At 52.5% G+C, this 20,763-nt stretch overlaps 1 protein-coding gene across 1 annotated transcript in view; it reads left to right on the forward strand.

Annotated features, from left to right (window-relative positions):
* THSD7B (thrombospondin type 1 domain containing 7B) overlaps positions 1 to 20,763 on the forward strand; it is a 159,992-nt gene that overhangs the window by 50,194 nt on the left and 89,035 nt on the right. Inside the window, exons 3-4 of the mRNA XM_029072551.2 lie at positions 13,964 to 14,795; positions 17,012 to 17,260. Coding sequence (XP_028928384.1) covers positions 13,964 to 14,795; positions 17,012 to 17,260 — 1,081 coding nt within the window. The remainder of the gene's footprint in view (positions 1 to 13,963; positions 14,796 to 17,011; positions 17,261 to 20,763) is intronic.

The following is a 20,763-nucleotide window of genomic DNA, read 5'->3' on the forward strand; positions in this document are numbered from 1 at the left end:
CCCCGTAGCATGTACACATATAGCTGTAATTTTATTTATTTCTATTGATGTCTATTTGTATTAATATCTGTCTTCCCCCACTGCCCCAGCCCCAGACTGTAAACTCATTGTGGGCAGGGATTGTCACTCTTCCTTGATGTATTGTACTTTCCCAAGTGCTTAGTAGAGTGCTCTGCACACAGTAAGTGCTTAATAAATATGACTGACTGACTGAATGAATGAATGAATGAACCCAGTTATCACCGCACTGCCAACATCCTCTAGTCCTCGAGGTCTCTGGGGCAGCCTGTGGGCTTGTGCTCTGGGTTGTAACAAGACCGGTGTTTCCCACCATAAACCCTTTCCCACCAGCAAGGTCTCATTCCCATCGTGGGTCCCTTGGGGGTTGGAGTCCCTGTATCCTCAGTAATTCTGAAGGAATCAGAAAACAGCATTGTAATGACATCCACTCACTTGAACGGACACTTTCTCCTGCTGAGCATTTTTTTTTATGGAGTGAAGCTGTAAAAATGTTATTATCTAAATGTGTTTGCTTATTTAACAGGCTCCTGGCCAGGTCAGTTAGGACGGGTGGGCGGGCAGTGGCGGGTGGACAGCTGAGCGAACGCTTCTCCAGAAGGTAGTCTCTACTGCTCTTGATTTCTAGCCCAACTGTTTGCAGCTTGTCAGGCTGGAGTTGTTTCTGGCCTCCTGGTTGGTGGTACCAACTGGACTCCCAAGGGAGAGGCATCAAGATTCTGGATTTTTTTGATGGTATTTGTTGAGTGCTTACTAATGTGCCAGGCACAGTACTAAGCAGTGGGGAAGAGACAAGTTAATCAGGTTGGACACAGTCCCTGTCCCACTTATGGCTCACAGTCTTAATCCCCATTTTATATAGAAGGTAACTCAGGAACCGAGAAGTGAAGTGACTTGCCCGAAGTCACACAGCAGACAAGTGGCAGAGCCAGAATTAGAACCCAGGTCCTTCTGACTACCAGGCCTGCGCTCTATCTGTTAGGCAACACTGCTTCTCTTGGGGTTCTTGTGCATCCCAATCAGCTCAGCCCCAGCTGGGCCCCTTTTGTGAGCTGGGCAGGACCAGCTGGGAAACGGACCTTGAGGACAGGGCTCCTCCTGCCCTTCTCAGAGCCTTCCACCTGGCTGTGGCCGCTGGTGTGAGTCCTCCCCACTCTCCTTCCCCGCTTAGGGGTGCTTTGGCATCAGGGTCATCAATAGACCAGGCATCTCAGCTCTCCCATGTGCCTCCAAGGCTGGGAGACTTAGGTGACAATGAGACTTCCTCTGGGTATATGACAAGGGTGCTATTTGCATAAAGGGTGTTTGATTGGATTACGGTTGTGCCTGGGTGCCCCTAGTTCATATTCTTCCACCCACTTGAAGGGGTTGATTGTCAACTTGTTAATGAACCATGTCCTCTGATTGGTTCCTGCTGGCGGGATCTGATTTGCTTGAATAGATGAGGCAGCGACATAAGGCAGCCGCTTAACGGGTCACCTTGAACGGGTTGTAGCTCACATTGGTGCTATTCCTTTGTGGAACGCTTCTGCTCAGCTGGGCCTCTCCTTTCACTTTTGTCTTCTCATGATGTAGCTAAGGACCAAAGATAATTCTGCCTATTGGTTTCAACTGATTCGGTTTCCTCAGCTGGTCACTGGCAATGCCCGAAACAGACTCCAACATTCCCTAACTCCCACAGGGCTCTTATCATATGGGCCACCCTGTTTCAGAGTCTCAGACCAGGCCACAGATGAATCATGGGCACAGCTCACAGCCTCATCCTTTCAGGAGCTGTGAGATGTTTCTGAATAGTTCTTCATTCCCACAGGAAGCCATGAGGCAGAAAGGATCAGCGTGTTCCAGAGGGCTTTGACTTCACCTGTGGGCAGGGATCCAGGCTAGGTCACTGACAGGGTGAGTCAGGGATGGAGAGGGGAGAGTCAAGGATATTGGATGGTCCATGCTGAGACAGTGGGGGAGAATCAAGAATGGAAAGGGGAGAGTCAGGGGTATTGAATTGTACATCCCTAAGCATGAGAGTTGGGTGTCCAAGAGAGTAACCAATTTACGGTTCCTTCAAGCCCCCTATGCCTCTGTAAGAATCGGAAGTACTGGTCTGGGAGATCCTGGTGGGGGTGGTGGGAAGGGAGGGGAAAGGGCCTGACTAGCAATTTCATAATTTGTATATTCTTTTGGTTTCATATATACATTCATTGGATTTTTCAAAAACCTACTGGGGTCAATAGTTTCAATTTCTTAAAGACCAGGGATAGGATGACATTTTTTTTCATTCCATTTAATCAGTGACGTTTACTAACTGAGGACTAAACTTACCTAAAAGAATAAGTTGAGGCAAAATTAATCATTTTCAAAGGTCCTTTGCAAAGACTATTTGCAACAGTGGATTTACAGGTTTATCTGATCAATTCTATTGTGCCAATGTGAAGGTATTTTTTAAGTTTTTCGAGTTTTTAATCAAAATTAAATGTGGCAAACACATTGCAGTGTGTGCCATCTGTAGCAAGCAGCTCTAATTATCCATCTGTTCCCCATTGCTGTTTTGTTAGTACATTGATGCATCCAGTGTTTTACATAATTGATTTTATTAGAAGAAACACCCCTAAGTTTTCATTCTCTAGGCATCCTTTTGGCCCCGGCTTTCAGTGTGTTTACATTGTGAGAGGGTGTTTGGGTGGTACCCGGTGTTATGCGCTTGATGTTATTTGGGGACAACACCCAGGAAAGGAGCTAAGACTCAAGACTCAATCAATCAGTAGTATTTATTAAGCGCTTTCTGTGTGTGGAGTCCTGTACTAAGTGCTTGGGAGAGTACAATATAACAGAGTTAGCAGACTTGTTCCTTGCCTATAAGGAGCTTATAGTCTAGGGAGCATTTAGCTCTCCTTGGATCCAAGCAGGCCACTCCCTTCCTTTCTTGTGCATGGTGGAAACAGATGTGTTCCCGGCTAAGTAGAAAGCAGCACTCTTTCCCCTATTGATTTCACTGGTGCCTGTGGAGGACTTGAAGGAAAGCTGTAGCGTGGGCGAGCTGTAACTTGTCCAGCCTTTGCTATCTGGGGCAAGCGATGTGGCTCAGTGTTGGTGTCCATTCATTCTTCTTGACTTATGGGAGAGCCACCGCCTTCCGTGGACTCAGACGTGGAAATGGATCGTGTATTCTTTTCCAGTGTCTAGTACCGTGTTCTGCACATTTAAGGGCTTCAGAAATACTATTACTACCATGACTACGACTTCCAACTGTGTTTGTTCCCTGCTCCCCATATTGAGAGAAATAGGCGGGAAATGGAACAGTTCCCTACTGTGGATCGGCTCTGTGGTCCTAGCCAGCTTCCCCTCCCGGGAATATCTGCTGGTGGGGGATGGGGGGCCCAGTGATTGTGGTTGGGGAGCATTCGAGGGAGAAGTTTCTGTGTTGCCTGGCCCATGGGGCTCTTGATGGATCTGGCTGAGCCCGTGGTTTGGCAGCTGAAATTTCTTTGGGAGGCAGAGTTCAAGAGAAGGGAAGAACTGTGGGTCTAGGAAATAAGGGGTGCTGGAGAATCCCACTCGACTCTTGTCAAGGACCACCCTCTCTGTATCGAGCCTGAGACCATAGGGAGAAGCCTTTTGGGATGAGATTGCTGGTAGTGCTTTTCAGCATGTCTGCTTCTTTGGGCTTCGGCCCACACCCAGGGTTCCCTCGGGCAATGGGGGGCAGGATGTGGGTATGATGTTTGGAAATGAGGGTCCCTGGCCCAGTTTAGCAGATTGGCTTCCCCGTCTGGCCCCCGCCCCCCTACCCCAACCCTAAGGCTGTTCCCCAAGGGATGGCTGACTCAAGTCAATCAATCAAGGGTATTTACTGAGTGCTTACTGTGTGCACTGTACTACAGAGCACTGTATTAACGCTTGGGAGAGTACAATACAACAGATACATAGACATGTGCCTTGTCCACAAGGACAATACAGTTTAGGGAACTGTCTGTACTTTACCCGGATGGACCCTGCCTGAGCTTAGGCTAATTGCTTTGAGCTTAATGATGGCTGACCAATGCGTAAAACAAAGACAACTCCAGCAGAAAGTGGAGGAAGAAACTGCTCTGCAGTTTTCTTCCCCCTCCTCCTAATGGCACTAGTAGTGGCAGGCAGTGTCCCAGTGTGTGGACCCCAGCTCCTGTTCCAAACATCCCTGTGAACCCTGGCTAATCTTCCCAGCTTCAAGTTGAAAATGCATCCCTTCACTATGGGTGTTTATTGTAATTCAGACGTATTTTTCCTGGCTCAATTTGGCAAGCTCTTATCGGGCTCTCTGCCAGTTATCCATGGGTGTTCGATTCCAGGGCCTGTTGGTGGGTAATGTAGCTGGGATAGGCTAGTTTATTTAGCTAGAGAGAGGCTCCTGTGCGCATATCCACTTTAGGGAAAATTTATGAAGCGTTTGTTTACCCTTATTTGGAATATTCGAATGGAAATTACCAATAAAAGCAGTTGATGATGGCGATGCCAATCCTCCTTCTTCTATCTCCCAAAATGAGCATGACTGTTTTCTGCAGGCCAGGCACTTATTTGCCTACTAAAATGAGATGATTTTATTTTCTACTTAGCCTGCTGGAAATCAAGCCTCCCCGTAAATATATTCTTATAGAATTGATTGTTTTCCCAGGGGGTTTGTGAGACCGAACTGCTGAGTGAACAGGTTCTGGAGAGAGGGAGTGAGGGAGCCATCTCTCCCTCCTGAGAGATGGCCATCCTGTGATGGGATTCGCTGCCCAGAGACCTTGGTGCTCAGAGAGTGAGAGTACACTTGCTGGAATGGGCTCTGCCCATTCGACTGTAAGTTCCTTGAGGGCCAGGAGTGGCTAAGAGTCAGCCAGGGAGCCCAAGCGCCCCGTGCAGATGGGAGATTCTCAGTAAGTACCGACAGCATTGATGTCAATTAGACTCAGGGTTCAGGAGTGGTCCAGTACCTGGCCTGGGTAGCTGATAATTTGCGTCAGTGTTAAAACCTCTTAGTAGCCTCTTCTTCCTATCCTCGCACCTCCTGGTGTGGGGGAAGTGATGTTGACTTGAAGGTAGTGGATGCCTTAGAGGGAGTGAGAGATGCTGAAGGGAGTGGTGAGAAATGCTGAGTGACACTGTGGGTGAGTCACCTGGGGGGTGAGAGACACTGGGGGTGGGCGGTGAAGCATGCCGGGGGTGGAGTGGATGAGAGATGCCGGGGGAGTGAGACACACTGAGGAGTGAGAGACAGTGGGAGTGGTAGACACCAGGGTAGTTGAGTGAAGTTGGGGGGCTGAGAGACTTTGGGAGCTCGGACATCCCTTCAGCTGAGGTTTCTTAGGTTTGATATGGGGGTCCCCAGCCCAGCCTTCTTTAGCAGGAAGTATTCTGGGGCAAATCTATTAAGCGTTGGCAGCTCCAAATGTGTAGGGTGGGCTCAGCCTGTGGCTTGGTTTCCATCTATGGCCTCCACCCGATACCTCCGCGATTTGGGGAGCTGATCCCAACCCTCGAGTGAAAGCTCTCCTGCTGCCAACCACAGCCCATCACAATAGTCCTGGTAGCTATTGAGGGTTGCACACTGGCATCTTGGACACGATCAGCATTGCCATTCAGTCCAAAAGTCTCTTGGCCATAGACTTCAGATGCACTTGGGATTTCTCATTATTTAACTGTATTAAATTGTTCTGTTTTCAAGGATGGTTTTCTTGGACGAGGGTAGTAAACAGACCCAGCTGGAAGCCGCTTTGTGCTTTGACCTTGCCATCGTCAATCAATGTTTCCTCCGGGCCTCTGGGGAGCTCGGCGTGGTGCTGGCATGGGCACAAAGAAGCCAACCGCCCTCCTGCTGCTGTGGGAAGGAACGAGGTGCAAGATTGGAGAAGGAGTTCCTCTTCTCATTGCAAAAGATGGTGGGACAATCTGTGAGGCAGCCCCTCCAACTTGGGTGTTGAGTTACTTTAAAGAAGGACCCTGCACAGGACAGGAATTGATGACACAGAGAAGGTAGATGACCTGGCCTATCACTCTCCCCAGGGTTCTGAGTGGTCACCATGCCAACTGCCACCAGGAGCAGAGTGGGTACGAGGAGCCAGAGGAGTCCGGAAGCAGGAAGAGGTTGATTCCTATGGCCTCCACAGCCCCACCTCCTCCCTGTTGCAGTTCATTCCCTGGCTTCCAACTTCCCCCAGAGAGCATCTGGTCCGGAACAACCAGGTGAATTTTCCCTTTTAACAGGGGCCCAATGGCCCACGTTGGCAATTTTATCTAAGTGTGTGTGAACTCTCATGGACATGAGCTTTCTGATTCAGAGGAGAAGTTTATTTTGGAATAGAGAGTTGTCCATGGGAAGACGTTTTTACTTTCTACTTCATTGGAAAGGATATATACAAGTGTGTGTGTGTGTGTGCGCACACGTGTGTGAGAGAGAGAAACCTGTCATCCCAAAAAACTATTATTCTGGGGATTGCATGAATGCCCTGAGTGCCCAGAGTGCCATCCCTGCAGTGACACCCCTGGAGCTTCTTCCCTGTCAAGCAGCACGTTGGGCCAGAGTCTTGGCCACCAGGCCATTGTGAACCTGCCGGCAGGGTCGGCAATCCTGGAAGCCTCGAGGGTCAGTGCTGGTCTGCTCACTTGCTGGTCACTCTGCCAGCCACAGCTGGAGCCCGTGGAAATGACCAGCCTAATTATGGCTCCACTCCTCCTGCCCCTTCCCACCCTGCCCAACCTCCCCGCCTTCTCCATGTCAGGCTCCCTGAGTCTCACCCTGCACTTTGGTTCAGGTTAATTGGGTCTCTAGTTTACAAATTTGCGTGACTATTTCCAATGGAAATCTTATTTTATTGTTCTTCTGGGATTCGGATTACATTAAGAAATGATTAGTCGTAATTAACTTCTGCTGTCTGTACTAATTACCATCAAATAAGACAGTCCCATAAAAATGTGAAATTTTGTGGAAGCAAATGCATTTCTGATCATTCTCAATGGTTAATTAGAGAAGCAGCAGACCCTGACTTTACCACTGCTGTTGGAGGAGTGACTGAATTGAGTCTGGGGGTCTGGGTGGGGGCAGCTGGTCTCGGTGGCAAAGAAGCGACTTTCCCATCATTGCAGGGTGGTTGGGTCAGCTGCCTCTGCTGCTGACCCTCTTTTGGGGTGATTTCCCTCCTTCCCAGACCCAGAGGGACTGATGAGCTGGAAGGGGCTGGGCTGTTTTCCAGGCCTGAGTAAGCACTCAATAAATACGATTGAATGAATGAATGGACTGTTTCTCCTCTGCTCACTCTTGCCCAGGGTGGGGGGAGTATCCTGGCCCCTTTGAGCCTGCCAGTATTTATCGAGCCCTTTCTGAGTGCAGGGGCATTGTACTGGGCACCTTCTGGGTACCTACTGGGTTTAGGGAGCTGTTCTGGGTATCTTTTGGGTAACTACTGTGTGCACAGCACTTCAAGACATGACTCCACAAAGGGAACCCTGATCCCTTAGCCCCTTAGCTAGTCTGAACCAGACCAGGCTAGAATAGTGTTGTCTCATGCTCTATGTGTGCTCGAGTTCTGTGCCCAGAATGTCCTCCATAGCCCTAGTAAAGGGGTCTGCAGCACTGCCAGGCCCGGGGACTCTTCCCACTCCTTCCCTAGTCTTCTGCCCACCCCTGTCCCAGCCCTCGAGTCAGCAGCAAGTGTGTCCCAAAACAGGATCTGGAGGACCTAGAGTCTGTTGGCTGCCAGCCAGCTGGCCAGCAGGCCACTAGTAGGTGTGGGGGAAGGGGGACAGATAGGTGCAGCTGTCTCCTGCTGGGATTCCCTGAGGAGTAGGAGGAGGAGAAGACAAGCAGGGGTGCTCTGCTAAGCACCATCTGCTGTCATTCTCCCTCATGTCCCCGCCTCCCCGAGGGCCCAAATCCATATCACTACTTCTGAAATGCCATGTTGCTTTCTGCTTTGACTGGCACCTGGGCACCAGTGCCACTGTCAGCTGGCAAATGTTCTAGTGTTTGCAGCTGGACGGGCAGTTGGGCTTCAGGGACCCGAGCATCCTTCCCAAGCAGACCAGAGTGTGGGTGTCTACCACCAGGACCAAGCGGCCAGTTGCCACCACTGCTGCTGCACCCAGTGCCCAGGCCACTCTTGCTTAGTCTGGGGAGGGGAGGAGCATACAAGGGTCTGGGCAGCGGCTATTGAAGTCCCCGGGTCCACTCTCCAAGTTGCTGCTTCCCTCAGGTGTTTGAAAGGGGGGAGAAGAATCTCCCACTGTCTGCAGGACAGGGTTTGAGTTGGGTGTGCTGTCATGGTGGTGGGCGACCCTAAGTTATCCACAGTCTCTCTTGTCTGGTTCTGCTGCCCGGTAATGTGGGATGGTTTGCAGGGAAGGGGCACTGTCTGTGGCAGTGAGGTGGCCAAGTCTCTGGTGGCTGTCCTCAGGGCGGGACCCTGCCAGGTCCAGCTCTGGCTCTCACCCTTTCTGAGCTGATGGTCACGAGCCTACCCGTGGCTCTGGGGTTGGCTCTCCACCAGACGTCAGTGGAGGCTATTTGGCCACAGATGATCTTGACTCTGGGCTCACGCCGTTTGAGGCAACGCCAGACCTTCTTGGCCCAGACTCCATTCTCTGGTCCTTTTGGGGATTAGAAATGCAGCGGAGACCTCTGACCCTGACAGGGCCCTGGCAGCTACGACAGGGAAGATTTCTAGGTCACCCCAGGGGCAACCTCGGAAAACAAAGAGGCAGCTGAGAGATTACAGGAGCTGACATTTCATTAAGGGATCCCTCAAGGTTTGGACAAGGTAAGTAAGCAGAAAGAAAGTGTTATGTAACAGCAATTGCCATTTTCACCCAGAAAGCTAGAAACGTCTTCCCCTGAGCGCAGGAACTGATAGAGAATTAGTGCTCCACAGTATTCCTGGAAGGCAGCCTCCCATAGTAGCAATCACAATGGAAGTTTCTTGCCCTTTTCTCCAAATGTTTAAATTGCAGGAGAGAGATAGAGAGAGAAAGAGAGAGAGAGTGCAAGTGAGAGAGCCTGCACTGGACATGTGAGTTTTCCTGGAAAGGCAAGTTCCAGGTGTCGGGGGTTGTCGCCACTTCTGGCTAGAAGAGAAATGTTTTCGGTATTCAAGGACAGCTATTGGGCCTGATAACAGCAAGGCCCAGAACAACTATGGTAGCAGTGCTCACCGGGAAGCTATTGTTTCCTCCATTGGTGGCTGGAGAAATAACTTTTTAGAAAAATGTGCAAGTTCTTCATCCCCCAAAAGCTTCCCAGTCATCTGGTGAGAAAACGTCGGTGGAACAGTGCTTTTCGGGACACTGTGTGATTCCATCACTGATCCTAACGAGTATCCAGCTTGCAGGATGTCTGGCCATTGCTCAGTCCTTCCAGGGGCAGCCACAAACAGAGGAGATTGAGGACATTCATTCATTCAATCATATTTATTGAGCACTTACTGTGTGAAGAGCACTGTATTACGAGCTTGGCAGAGGACAATACAACAATAATCCTACACATTCCTTGGCCACAGTGAGCTTACAGTTTAGAGTTGGGGGAGATAGATGCTAATATAAATAAATAAATTACAAATATGTACATAGGCGTGGTGGGGCTGGGAAGGGGGGATTAAAAAAAGGGAGCAAGTCAGGGCAATGCAGAAGGTTGTGGGAGAAGAAGTAAGGGGGGCTTAGAGAAGTCCTCTTGGAGGAGATGTGACTTTAATTAGGCTTTGAAGTTGGGGAGAGTAATTTTCTGTCAGATTTGAGGAGCGAGGGTGTTCCAAACCAGAGGTAGGATGTGGGTGAGAGGTCGTCGGTGTGATAGACAAGATTGAGGCACAGTAAGAAGGTTAGCATTAGAGGAGTGAAGTGTGTGGGCTGAGTTGTAGTAGGAGAGAAATGAGATGAAGTTGGAGCGGACAAGGTGATCGAGTGCTTTAAGACTGACCATGGGTGGGTCTTGCAGAGGGAATTACTGCTCGGGCCTAGTGTGCTTGGCTTTATTCCCTGGCTCTTCCAGTCAAGCATCTCTGGGGCGGCAACCCCAGCCTGGAGGCAAAGGGTAAAATTCCTGGCCATGGGTTAGTTCCCACTAGAGAGGCTGCAGTGATGGCAATTTCTCAGCAAGAAATGAGCAGGGTTACTTCTGAGCTGGCCACTCTGCCTCTGCCTTGCCCAGCGGTGGGCCAGAGTGCTGGGGTGGGAGTGCTGGCAGTGTGGGAGCGAGGCGGGGTGGTGGAAGGGATTATCTTGGGGGTGGCTGCCAAGTCCACTTGGCTGCAGGAGAAAGAGTCCTTGTTCAAGGAGGATGGAGGACAGCGCCTGGCAGGCCTCAGAGCAGACATGAGTTTCTGGTGCTCAGTGAGGTTTGTCCATTTTAATTAAGTGGCATCATTGAAAGTGGCCCTAGAAGCCTAACAAGATGAAGAATCTGGAAGCATTTAGTGCCACTTAACCAACCTCAAGAACTCAGGTCAGTGGCTGCTCTGCATAATGAGATGGAGCTGGCCATCTCCAGTGATCCCAGCTTTAGCAAGCAAACTCCTCTGTGGGTGGAGCATTGTGCCCCCACTTCTGGTCTGGCTTCTCTGGCACCCCAAGAGGTGGCTGCTGCACCCCATCTGGGCAGTTGGTGCTCATGGGCTCAGGGTGCGGCTCCTCTGGTAAAGCTCTCCCTGGGGGAGATGTGGCCTCCATGTGGATCTCAGTGAGGGCCTCCAAGGAGGTCTCTATGGGAGTCTCAGTGGGGACTGTTATGGACACTTGGCTCGGGAGAGGTTCCCTTTTGGGCTGATGCCAGAATTCTCCTTCCTCATGAGCGGTGCCCACCGCCTTTTCCGCAGAGAGGCTGTGTGGACCACCTATCAGAGCAGGGATAAAAGCCAGAGCTCTTTCAGCCCCAGTTCAGCAGCATCAGCGGTAGCAGGGAACCCGAGGGTAGCAAGGAGATGGGAAAGTAGAGTGGCCTGGTGAGAAGGGCATGGGCTTCCAGAGACACCCAACCCTGGGCCAGCTGGCTCTGACCCCTGAGCCACCGGCTACTGACGGGGCTGTGAAAGGTACTTCAGTGCCAAGCTGGCAGAGAAGACATGGACAAGGCACATCAGTGCAGCCACCTCCAAGCCCCTGTTCTGGTCAAAGGAGAGGCAGGCCGCCTGGAAGCACAAGGGACTTGGGCCAGCCAGGCCTGGGCCGGATGCCGAGCGTGCCTGATTCCTCCAGCTCCTGATTCTTGGATGGTCTGAGCTGCGGCAGCCGCTTGCTGCAGAGAAACTCTGGCTCACTGCATGGCTGCTCCCTCTGTGGCCTGGGCCCCGTGGGGGTGGAAAATAGAGTAAGAGAGAGAGATATGGAGGAGTGGGAGGGAGGGAGAGAGAGACCCAGAGAGACTCAGAGGAGCGAGAGAGGGAGAGAGACCCGGAGAGATCCAGAGGGAGGGTGAGAGGGAGAAACCTTTTAAGAGAGCATATGCTTCCGGCCACAAAAATGCATCTGAGGATATTTTTAGTTTTTAATGATGACCCATTCAGCTCGTGTTGAAAAGGAAGAGAGGCTTCCTCGTTAAATAAGACAAATTAAGGTTCCCAATTATCCGTGCATTTTCAGCAAATTTCTTCATTCTTTTCCAACAGAAAGACTCAATTATTTTACCATAGATAAAGGCCTAATGGCTGTACTTAATTAGCACATCTAGCCTCTAAGTAGGCACTGGACACAAAGGACAACTTGAGGGACAGAGTGTCTGGTTAGGTGGTGCAGTGGACACGGCAGCTAAGTGCAGGATGAAAAAGTGGATTCAGTAGGGAGAAACATCCACCAAGCAACTTATGAAAAGTGCTAGATGTTGTGCAGCTGAAAACATCAGCTGGTGCCAAGAGGGGTTCGGATAGATTCCTGAATGAAGGGTTCAAACTGAGTCAATGGAGGGAGACAAGGATAGAGAGAACAGAGGGGTGTTAGATTGCCCAGGCTGGGTGACTGTGGGAGAGTAAGGGATGGAGAGGGGCGAGACGGGGTGTCCAGGAGGGAAACCATCATGCAGTTGCCCTGAGCATCTAGGTGCTGCCATTGGAGTCCAGGCCTTGGTCCAGGTGGTCTGGGGCCTGAGCCAGAGGCTTCGCTCAGGGACTGATTGAAAACCAGTGCAGGCAGTTCCACTGTGGAGTGGGCAGGGAAGTGGGGCAATACAGACCTCACCACGCCTGAGCCCTGGGCAGCTTAGGCTGGCCACCTGCCCAGACCCTTGAGTGAAATGAGAGCAGGGGGTGGAAGGAAATTGCTACAGGTAACCGGACCCACGAGAAGTTGTGAAACCGCGCATTCAAAAACCTATCACGCTGTAAGTAGATGTTAAAGGACTCTTATCTAACAATGCGTGTTTATATTACTCCAAGTCAATTAAAAAGGATAAAATCTTGCTGTTCCAGCTTGTTTAATGGAAGCACGTTGGCCAAATAACTGTCAAGTCAGCAGTAGCATCTCAGTTTATAAAGCGCAAAATTGCCTAGAAACCCACAGCAGTAATTGATCAGCACTGACTTGCTTCTCTTAAAGGAAGTCAATTAACGTGGCTGTTGCCTGGGCCCATGGCAAGTGACCACCCTCCCTGGGGCAGACTGAGCTGGTTGGGCTGTGTTGAGTAGGTGAGGCTTGGCTCAATGGAGTGTTGGGACAGGAAACAGTACCAGGTCTGGGCCAGATGGTCCTAGCCAGCTGGGCACAGCTGGGGCTGCTGACCGGCCCACCGGGATCCATGGTCCCCAGCCTGAGGGCTTTCTCAACTCCCATTGAGCCCCAAGTGTGCCTGAGCTGGGCAGCGCAGGCTCAGGCCCGGCGCTGTCCTCCTGGCACCACGGGGCTCAAGTTATTTGGCACTGCCACTGTGAGGCTCAGGTTCCTGGATATGGCCAGGTAGAGCCAAGCTGCGGCCCAGGTGTCCGCAGGGAGCAGAACAACGTTCTTATCACGAGAGAGCATACGTGAGGTTTGATGAAGGAAAGGGTGAAATGCTGTTTCAGTTACCTCTCTGCAAAACAGTAGTCCCCAGCCAGTCTCCAGCCTTCAAGCAGCAGGCTTGTCTGGCCATCGCTGACAGAGCCGGGCTTTGCCATTTAGAAGAGGGTGAGTGAGCCATCCAGCTGTCCGGGATTGAGGGAGACTCAGACTGACCCCCTGGGTGACTGCCTCTATGGGTCCAGTGGACAGCCAGGAGTTCAGTCCCTAGACTGGAGAACTGTTCATGATCCCCTGTTCAGAGTTAGAGGGGAGGAGCAAGAGTGTCCAGCTGTTCTCAGGGGAACCACTTCACTTTCACAAGCATTCACTCTCACCTCTGGGGTGGAGTGAGAAAGGAGCAATGCCATTCCTGGCCCAGTCCATGATCTGTCCACCCTGGGCATCTCTATGTGGCAAGGACACCAGATGCTTGGAGAAACCATGTGCTGGTCACCCTCCTAGGCACCCACCCTCAAGGTAGGGATGGCCCATCCAAAATCCCTGACTCTCCCCTCTCTATCCCTGACTTTCTCTCCAGGGACCCATTATGAATGACTTCTCATTGGCTTTAATCAACCTCTGTGGGCCCTGTGATGTTACTTGCTGCACAACTTCCTGTGTCCAGTGCTCACTCTCTGGGCAGGATTCAACTCTTTGGTGCTCTAGATGGATGCTGGCAGGGGACTCTCTGACAACGGGGTCTCAGAGTAGGGGTCACGCCCCTCCACAAGGGCCCTGTCCAGCCCTCTTTCAGTCCGTAACAGCCAGCCCATGGGCCTGATCCTGTAGCAGAAGCCCTGGTCAGTGGGTGCCACCAGCACCCAGTTGGAGGCCAGGAAGTCACCATGGGGAGCCCTGTCAGGGGCCAAGGCATCACGATGTGGGGCTGACTGACCCTAACCTTGAGGGTTTCCCCAGTGTGTGCCCCCGGGCCATGGCCCAGCTGTGCTAACCGTACCTCTTTTCCACCTGCCTGCAGGACCCTGGGGCAGGTGCACTGGTGGCTGTGGTGGCGGGGGAACGCAAACCCGGACTGTGAGGTGCTTCCATGTGGATGGCCGGACGAGCCCTCAGGCCCACTGCCTGGATGAGGACAAGCCCGAGGAGGAGAGAGGCTGCTTCCGTGCCTGCACGTGGCACAGAGAGTTCTTTGAGTGGGAGGTGGCTGAGTGGGACGCGTGCCAGCTGGTGCCCCGGGTTCCCACCACCGACCCCGGCCACCGCGCCATCGGGACCCAGGAGCAAACCTGCACCACCGCCCAGCCCGGTCTGCAGCGACGTCCGATCCGCTGTGTTCAGAAGCAGAACCGCACACAGGTACTGGTGGATATCTGCGAGCAGCTGGCCCCACGCCCACCGGGCGAGCAGGCCTGCCTGATGCCCTGCCCCAGGGGCTGCGTGGTCTCGGAATTCTCCAGCTGGTCAGCCTGTGGCCCGCGCTGCGGGGCAAGTGTACAGCACCGGATCCGCACCCTCCTGGTTCCTCCTCTGTTTGGGGGCGAGGCCTGCCCCAGCCTGAGTGATGTCCGTGGCTGCGAGTCCCCTGCTGCCTGCACCCTTGGGGAGCCGGACGTCACCACCAGCCTGAGTGCCGGGCCTTGGAGTCCCTGCCGCCCACCGCCCCGCAGGGAATTGGCCTCTAGCAGAAGGACCTTGCTGGACTTCAGCTCCAATCGCAACGAACGCAGCCCCATTCGCCGGCAGAGTTACCGAGCAGCACAGCGCCTCCCGGGGCCTCGGCCCCCCGAAATCGGATACCAAACCCGCCAGGTGCGATGTGTGCGCAGCGACGGACAGAGCGCCCCACTCAGGTAGGGACTCCCCTGCCCCCCACAGCTTAGGACCATCACATGGTTTAAAGCCCTTCTAAGGCTTAGGTGTCCCCGGAGTTTTTTTCTCTGCTCCATGGCTCTGCTCCCGGGTTAGCGGTTTGCTTTCTAAGGTTCCCCGACCCCTCACCCCAAATCACTCTGAAAGTGGAATCCAAACAAAGGAAGATTAGTGTTCCATTTCCATCTCCTTGTAAGCCTCTGGCCTGGGTTCATCATCTTGCCAGCTGCTCCAGTTTGTGGCCCATTTAAACCCTTAAGTTCTGTTGACACTCAGTTTGATGTTGTCTCCAAGATCCCATCCAAAGGAACATGCCATTCCTGATGATAGAAACCTGGTCAGTTCCTAGTCATGGCAGGGGCTCTCTCTCCTTGCCTGGGGGGAAATTGGCTGGCTGTACTCGCTGTCTCTGCTGTAAACTCAATTTTTTGAGGACATACGATGTTTTTGCTTTGGGCTAAAAGTGAGTTCAGATATTGCAAATAGGAAGATCGATTTCCAGCAAAGCTCATCCATTAAGACCTTGGTACCCTGCCCTGTGCTTGCTACTTGGGAATGGGGCCGGGTAGTCTTGGCCTTTCTCAATGTGTGGTTTGCTGCCCTACCCCTGAGCTCACTCCTCGGAAATAGAGGATGGGCAGGCCTGGCCTTAATAATAATAATAATAATGGTATTTGTTAAGCACTTACTATGTGCTAAGCACTGTTCTAAGCCCTGGGGCATATACAAGGTAATCAGGTTGTCCCAAGTGGGGTTCACAGTCTTTATCCTCATTTAACAGATGAGGCAACAGAGACAGAGCAGTGAAATGACTTGCCCAAAGTGACACAGCTGACAAGTTACAGAGCAGGGATTAGAACCCACGACCTCTGACTCCCAAGCCCGTGCTCTTACCACTAAGCCATGCTGCTTCTGGAGAACCTTGTCTTACATCCGTGCTATTCTGGATTACTGACTGTGTAACAGCGATGCTTGGTAACAGCAGTGGTTGGCTTTTTGGAATTATTTACCCTCTTGCTGGGGAATTCTCTAAGGCAATGAGACTTTAGTATTAAGAGAGAATTATTAAGCTTTCTCCAAGATTCAATTTGAAGAAGGCAGAAATTACCAATTTTCTTCAGGATGAGGATGCCTCATAGTAAGACTAAAACAATGTATATTATAATAAGACTGTGTCTCTGTCTTCACCTGCAGCTTCCCACATGTGAGCATGCTATTTAGGAATGGTGGGAGGGGTGTGAGTGTGGGGGAGATGGGCTTCCCTGGAGCCCTCCCTCAGTGTGGTTCAGGGAGGAGAAGCGAGCTTTGACTTCTGAAGGCTCTCCTCCGTCCTCTTCCTCTTGCCTGTCTGCTCTCCTCTCCCCCTATACCCTAGTTTAGTGCTTAGCACATAGTAAGCGCTTAACAAATACCATCATTATTATTAGTTTGTCCTCTCAGCTCCTCCCAAGCTCCCCTTCTCTCTCACGGTCCCTCACTGTTGATACCCCTCCCTCATCCAAGCCCAGTGCCCTGCCTGGAACTTCCCCCACCTCCCAAAACACCCATCAGACCAACCACATCGCTGCTCACTGTCCAAGCCTCCTAAACAGCACCTCCTCCAGGAAGCCTTCCCTGGTCACCCCTCCCCTTAGTTGGCCAAGCCAACCCATCAGTCATTGCAGCATTCACTTATTTATGTTTTTCTGAACACTGCTGTTGCCATTTATATCTGCTTTTCCTTCTGCTCCCACTATTTGGATATGATCTGAGCATGCCTGGCTCCCCTAGAAGATTGTAAGCTCCTTCAGGGCAGAGTTGGCATTTTCTGCTGTTCATATGTGCTCCAAAAAGCCTAGTTAAGTGCTCTGAGCATCTAGCAGGTGCCCAGTATCGATTCTATATATAGTATGTGCTTAAAAAATGCTGCTGCTGATGAGGGGTGGGAGGAGGAAGAGGAGGGGAGGAAAAAGAAGGAGGAAGAGGGGAAGAGGAAAGAGGATGAGGAAGAGAAGAAAGAGGAGTGGTACTGGGGGTGAGGGAGTGAGAGGGTGGACTTGGATCCTGGGTATTTTAGTTGGAATAGGTTTTAAGTGTCATTTTGCCAGAATGTTTGCCCTCTCCCCAGGGAAGGGTCACTGGGCCTGGTGGAGGCCACCAACCTCTCCCCCTGCTGTCTCTGCCTCTCTCTTGCTCCCTGCCTTTCTCTCTCCGGCAGCCTCTGCCTACCAGGCAGCTCTCTATCGACGATGCGGTCCTGTGCCCTGCCTGAGGACTGCGAGACCACTGACTGGTCCCCCTGGAGCCTCTGCTCCAAGACCTGCCAGTCAGAGGACCACTCCCCAGGGCTCAGGAGCCGAAGGCGGAGGGTTCGGCGTGTTGCCGTGGAGGCAGGACGGGATTGCCCGGCATTGCTGGAGACGGAGGCCTGTAACCTTGGAGGAGACACTCTACAGCCATGCCCCAGGTAGCAGCCAGCGCCGTCCGCATGTGAGAAGGTGGAGTGGGGGGTTGGGAAAGGGAGCAGGGAGGCTCAGCGGGCTCCAGCACCACCCTGGGAGCCAGGATGACCCTGGTAAGCCAGCAGTATTTACTGGACATCTGCTTTGCACAGAGCACTGTGCTAGATGCAAAAGAGGAGGAGCTGGGCAGGTGGTTGGACAGATTTGGAGATTGGTGATGCTGTACAGAGGAGAGGAACCCAGGAGACCGGTAGAGAGGAGAGGAGATGAGACGGGTGGAGAGGAGAGGAGAACTCGAGAGACTGTCCCCTCCAGGCAGATCACCTGCCCCCGTTCTCTGTAACCACTTATTCAGGGTTGACCAGTGCCTTGCTGACCTCTCAGTGTCATATATTCACAGAAGCTCTGGGGGTCCTTAGTGTCTTCTTTAGATCCAGAGGTCAGGTGGAGATGCTCTTCTGCCTCACTGCATCAGCGACATCTCCAGCACCTAGCCCGACCCTCCAAGTCTCTGGTCATCTAACGCCTGGCCACCAACTAACACTGAAACAAATTCAAACTCCCCTGCTCCACCCCAAATGACCCCTGCCCCTCCCATACTCCACCCACATCCTGCCCCCTACTCCATCCCCTTCCCCTTGCTCCAACCAACTTCCCAGCCTGAAGGTGGCTGCTTAGGGTTTGGCTATGGTGAGTGGTGAACATTGGTTTGGGAATCCATGTCTGTGAATCATGCTGGCTCAGTGACTGATTGACCTTGGTGATTTCTCTGGGCAGATGCTCAGAGATGAGCCTGTCCTTTGAATGGCCTTTGGTGTGGCTAGTGGGTCCACTCTACTCTGCCAGATACTTTCAGAATTCATTCACTATGGAGAAGACCTTGAACAAGTGGCCCCAGCCCTTGGCTGCCACCTTCCTCCTGCCCTGGACCCTGATCCTCAGTCTTAGGCCTCTTCTTCCCACCCGTGGCTGTTTCCCTGGCTAGAAGGTTCTCAGAGAGCAGACTGAGGCAACCTGCTCAGAAATGCAAGGAGCCCGTGCTCCAGACCTCTGGCCCAGGGATGGGTCAGCTGAGCCTCACGGGCGTATTTGCTGCGGGGCTGGGCAGCTTGTTTCCTGGGTATCTACGAGCATGTGCCCTGAGCCCGAGAATGGATGTATGTGGCTGCAATGGCAGGCGGGAGCTGAGTGCTATCGATTTAGCCACGGCAGCCAGCGGGGCCTTACGCAGACGTGGTTTTGAGTTCTCGGTTTGATTAAACTTCAGGGTTGAAGAATCCACCTGGGCTGCCCTGGTGGCAGGGAGCAAGCAGGGGGGATCTTTGCTGTCTTGTGGGGAGATGGTGCCCTTCCCAGGCTTAGCCTGATGGGCGCCAGGGTGGGCCAGGCCCATCCTGGGGGGATGCTGGATGTGGACCCCTGCTCATCTGACCCTGGGCCAGGGACGCGAACTGACCTACCAAAGGGATCCTCCCACTTTGGGAGTAGCTGCTGGGCCTATAAATCAGCTGAGATCTTGGATCCTGGATGAGCTTTGCCATTGCCCTTCCCCCCACAACAGGAGCAGACGCAAGCCCTGTGCTTCCTTCTGAAGACAGAATCTCTCTCACATGGCCAAAGATGGACCATCCAACACCCCTGACGTTCCCCATCCCAGACTCTCCCCCAGTGACCCTTCGTGGTCCATCTGGCACCCCTTACTCTCCACTCTCCATCCCTAAATTTTCCCCAGTGACTCTGCATGGGCTATAAGACAGTCCTGACTCACCTTCCAGCGACTCAACATGGACCATCGTACACCTTTAACTCTCCTCACTGTCCACCACCCTGGCTATGTGACCTCATACTGGGGATATCATGAGAAGCAGCGTGGCTCAGTGGAAAGAGCACGGGCTTTGGAGTCAGGGCTCATGAGTTCGAATCCCAGCTCTGCCAGTTGTCGGCTGTGTGACTGTGGGCGAGTCACTTCACTTCTCTGTGCCTCAGTTCCCTCATCTGTAAAATGGGGATTAAGACTGTGAGCCCCACGTGGGACCACCTGATTCCCTTGGGTCTACCCCAGCGCTTAGAACAGTGCTCGGCACATAGTAAGCGCTGAACAAATACCAACATTATTATATCCGAGATGACTCCCGAGCACCACCCTCTGTCCTCTGGAGGGATTTCAGCCTTTTAGGTGATCAGGATCAGGGATCTACAGTACATAAATCCCTACTACCTTGCCTAGTTGAAAAGGGTGGTATTTGCCTACTATCTCTCATTTTAGCCAGCGGTCTCTTCGCAGGCAAGGATTGGGTTTTTTTTTCTTCTGCTGTATCTTCTCTAGGTGCCCAGTACAGAGGAGGGTGACTAATAACCCCTCTCACTTCCCATTCTGTCCTCACCACATCCCTATCCTCACTTTACTGAGGTCCAGAGTAGTTTTAAGTGATTTCCCTATGGTCATACAGCAGTCAGAGTTGGGGCTAGTACCCAGGTCTCCTGACAGCCCTGTGGTAATCTGTCCAGTTGTAATGTGGCAGCAAAAGGGCCTCCCTGAGCATGCAGGTGGTTGACCTTCAGGCCCTGGCTGGAGGGGAGAGAAAGTGTTGAGTTTAAGGGAGCCCAGAGTTGGCATATTCTCTCTGGGTTCTGGGCTCTTCCCCCTGACACTGGAGGCTGTGTCCTGATCCTGGGGGTCCTCGGAGCCAGACTTGAGGCATCTCCACTAGAAGAACTGGTAGGTAGAGGTGGCCAGCCATGTTTTAGTCCCAGGTGGATGTTTTCCTGAGGGACCCATACCCGGGAAAACAATTCAGGGGGCCTCTTGGGGGCTGTGCCCTGACGGCTCATAGGGCCCCGAGCAGAGAGTGGCTGCAGGACCCCTGTCCAGAGTCCACTGAGGGCCAATTCCCCTAGAAAGCGATGGGGAACACCATCCAGACACAGGCTCTGGTAACTCCTCCCAAGCCCGGCTGGGTGGTGGTGGGGAGGGAGAAGGGGGATTCCTGGTTTTAGATGAGGGTTTGATCCGCCAAATGGAATCAAGCTCCAGCAAGCCACAAAGCGCAGTTTCTAACGACCAGAGGGCTAGAGGGCAGCAGCTTCTAAAGGTGAAAGTGAGCAGCGTTTACCTGAGATGGGGCCTTTGATTTCTGATTCTGTCAGATCTGGGCAAGGCTCACTGTGGGGTGCGGCTGCAGGGATGTGTGGCTAAACATAGAAGCAGAGTTTGGGGGAAAGAAGAGAGGAGATAGAGTGAGCAAAGGATGAGGCAGGCAGGAAACTGCCTGGTTTTAAGGAAGCCCGGGAACCATGGCCACTTCCCTCTCTCCCTGTGGCCTTGTCAGCTGGGCATGGGAAGGGGTCAGGGTCTTGCAAGGGTGGGGGCCGAAAAGGGGAGAGAGTCACTGGATGGACCTACTTGGATGTCTTTCCTGCAGAAGTGCTGACATGTCAGGTCTAACCACTTCCCCAGCAGGTGTCTGGTCCCAGTGGTCCAGGCACGAATCTCCGGGAATTATCTTTG

The sequence above is a fragment of the Ornithorhynchus anatinus genome, chromosome 9, assembly GCF_004115215.2.
Source record: "Ornithorhynchus anatinus isolate Pmale09 chromosome 9, mOrnAna1.pri.v4, whole genome shotgun sequence".
In the NCBI taxonomy this organism is placed as follows: Eukaryota; Metazoa; Chordata; class Mammalia; order Monotremata; family Ornithorhynchidae; genus Ornithorhynchus; species Ornithorhynchus anatinus.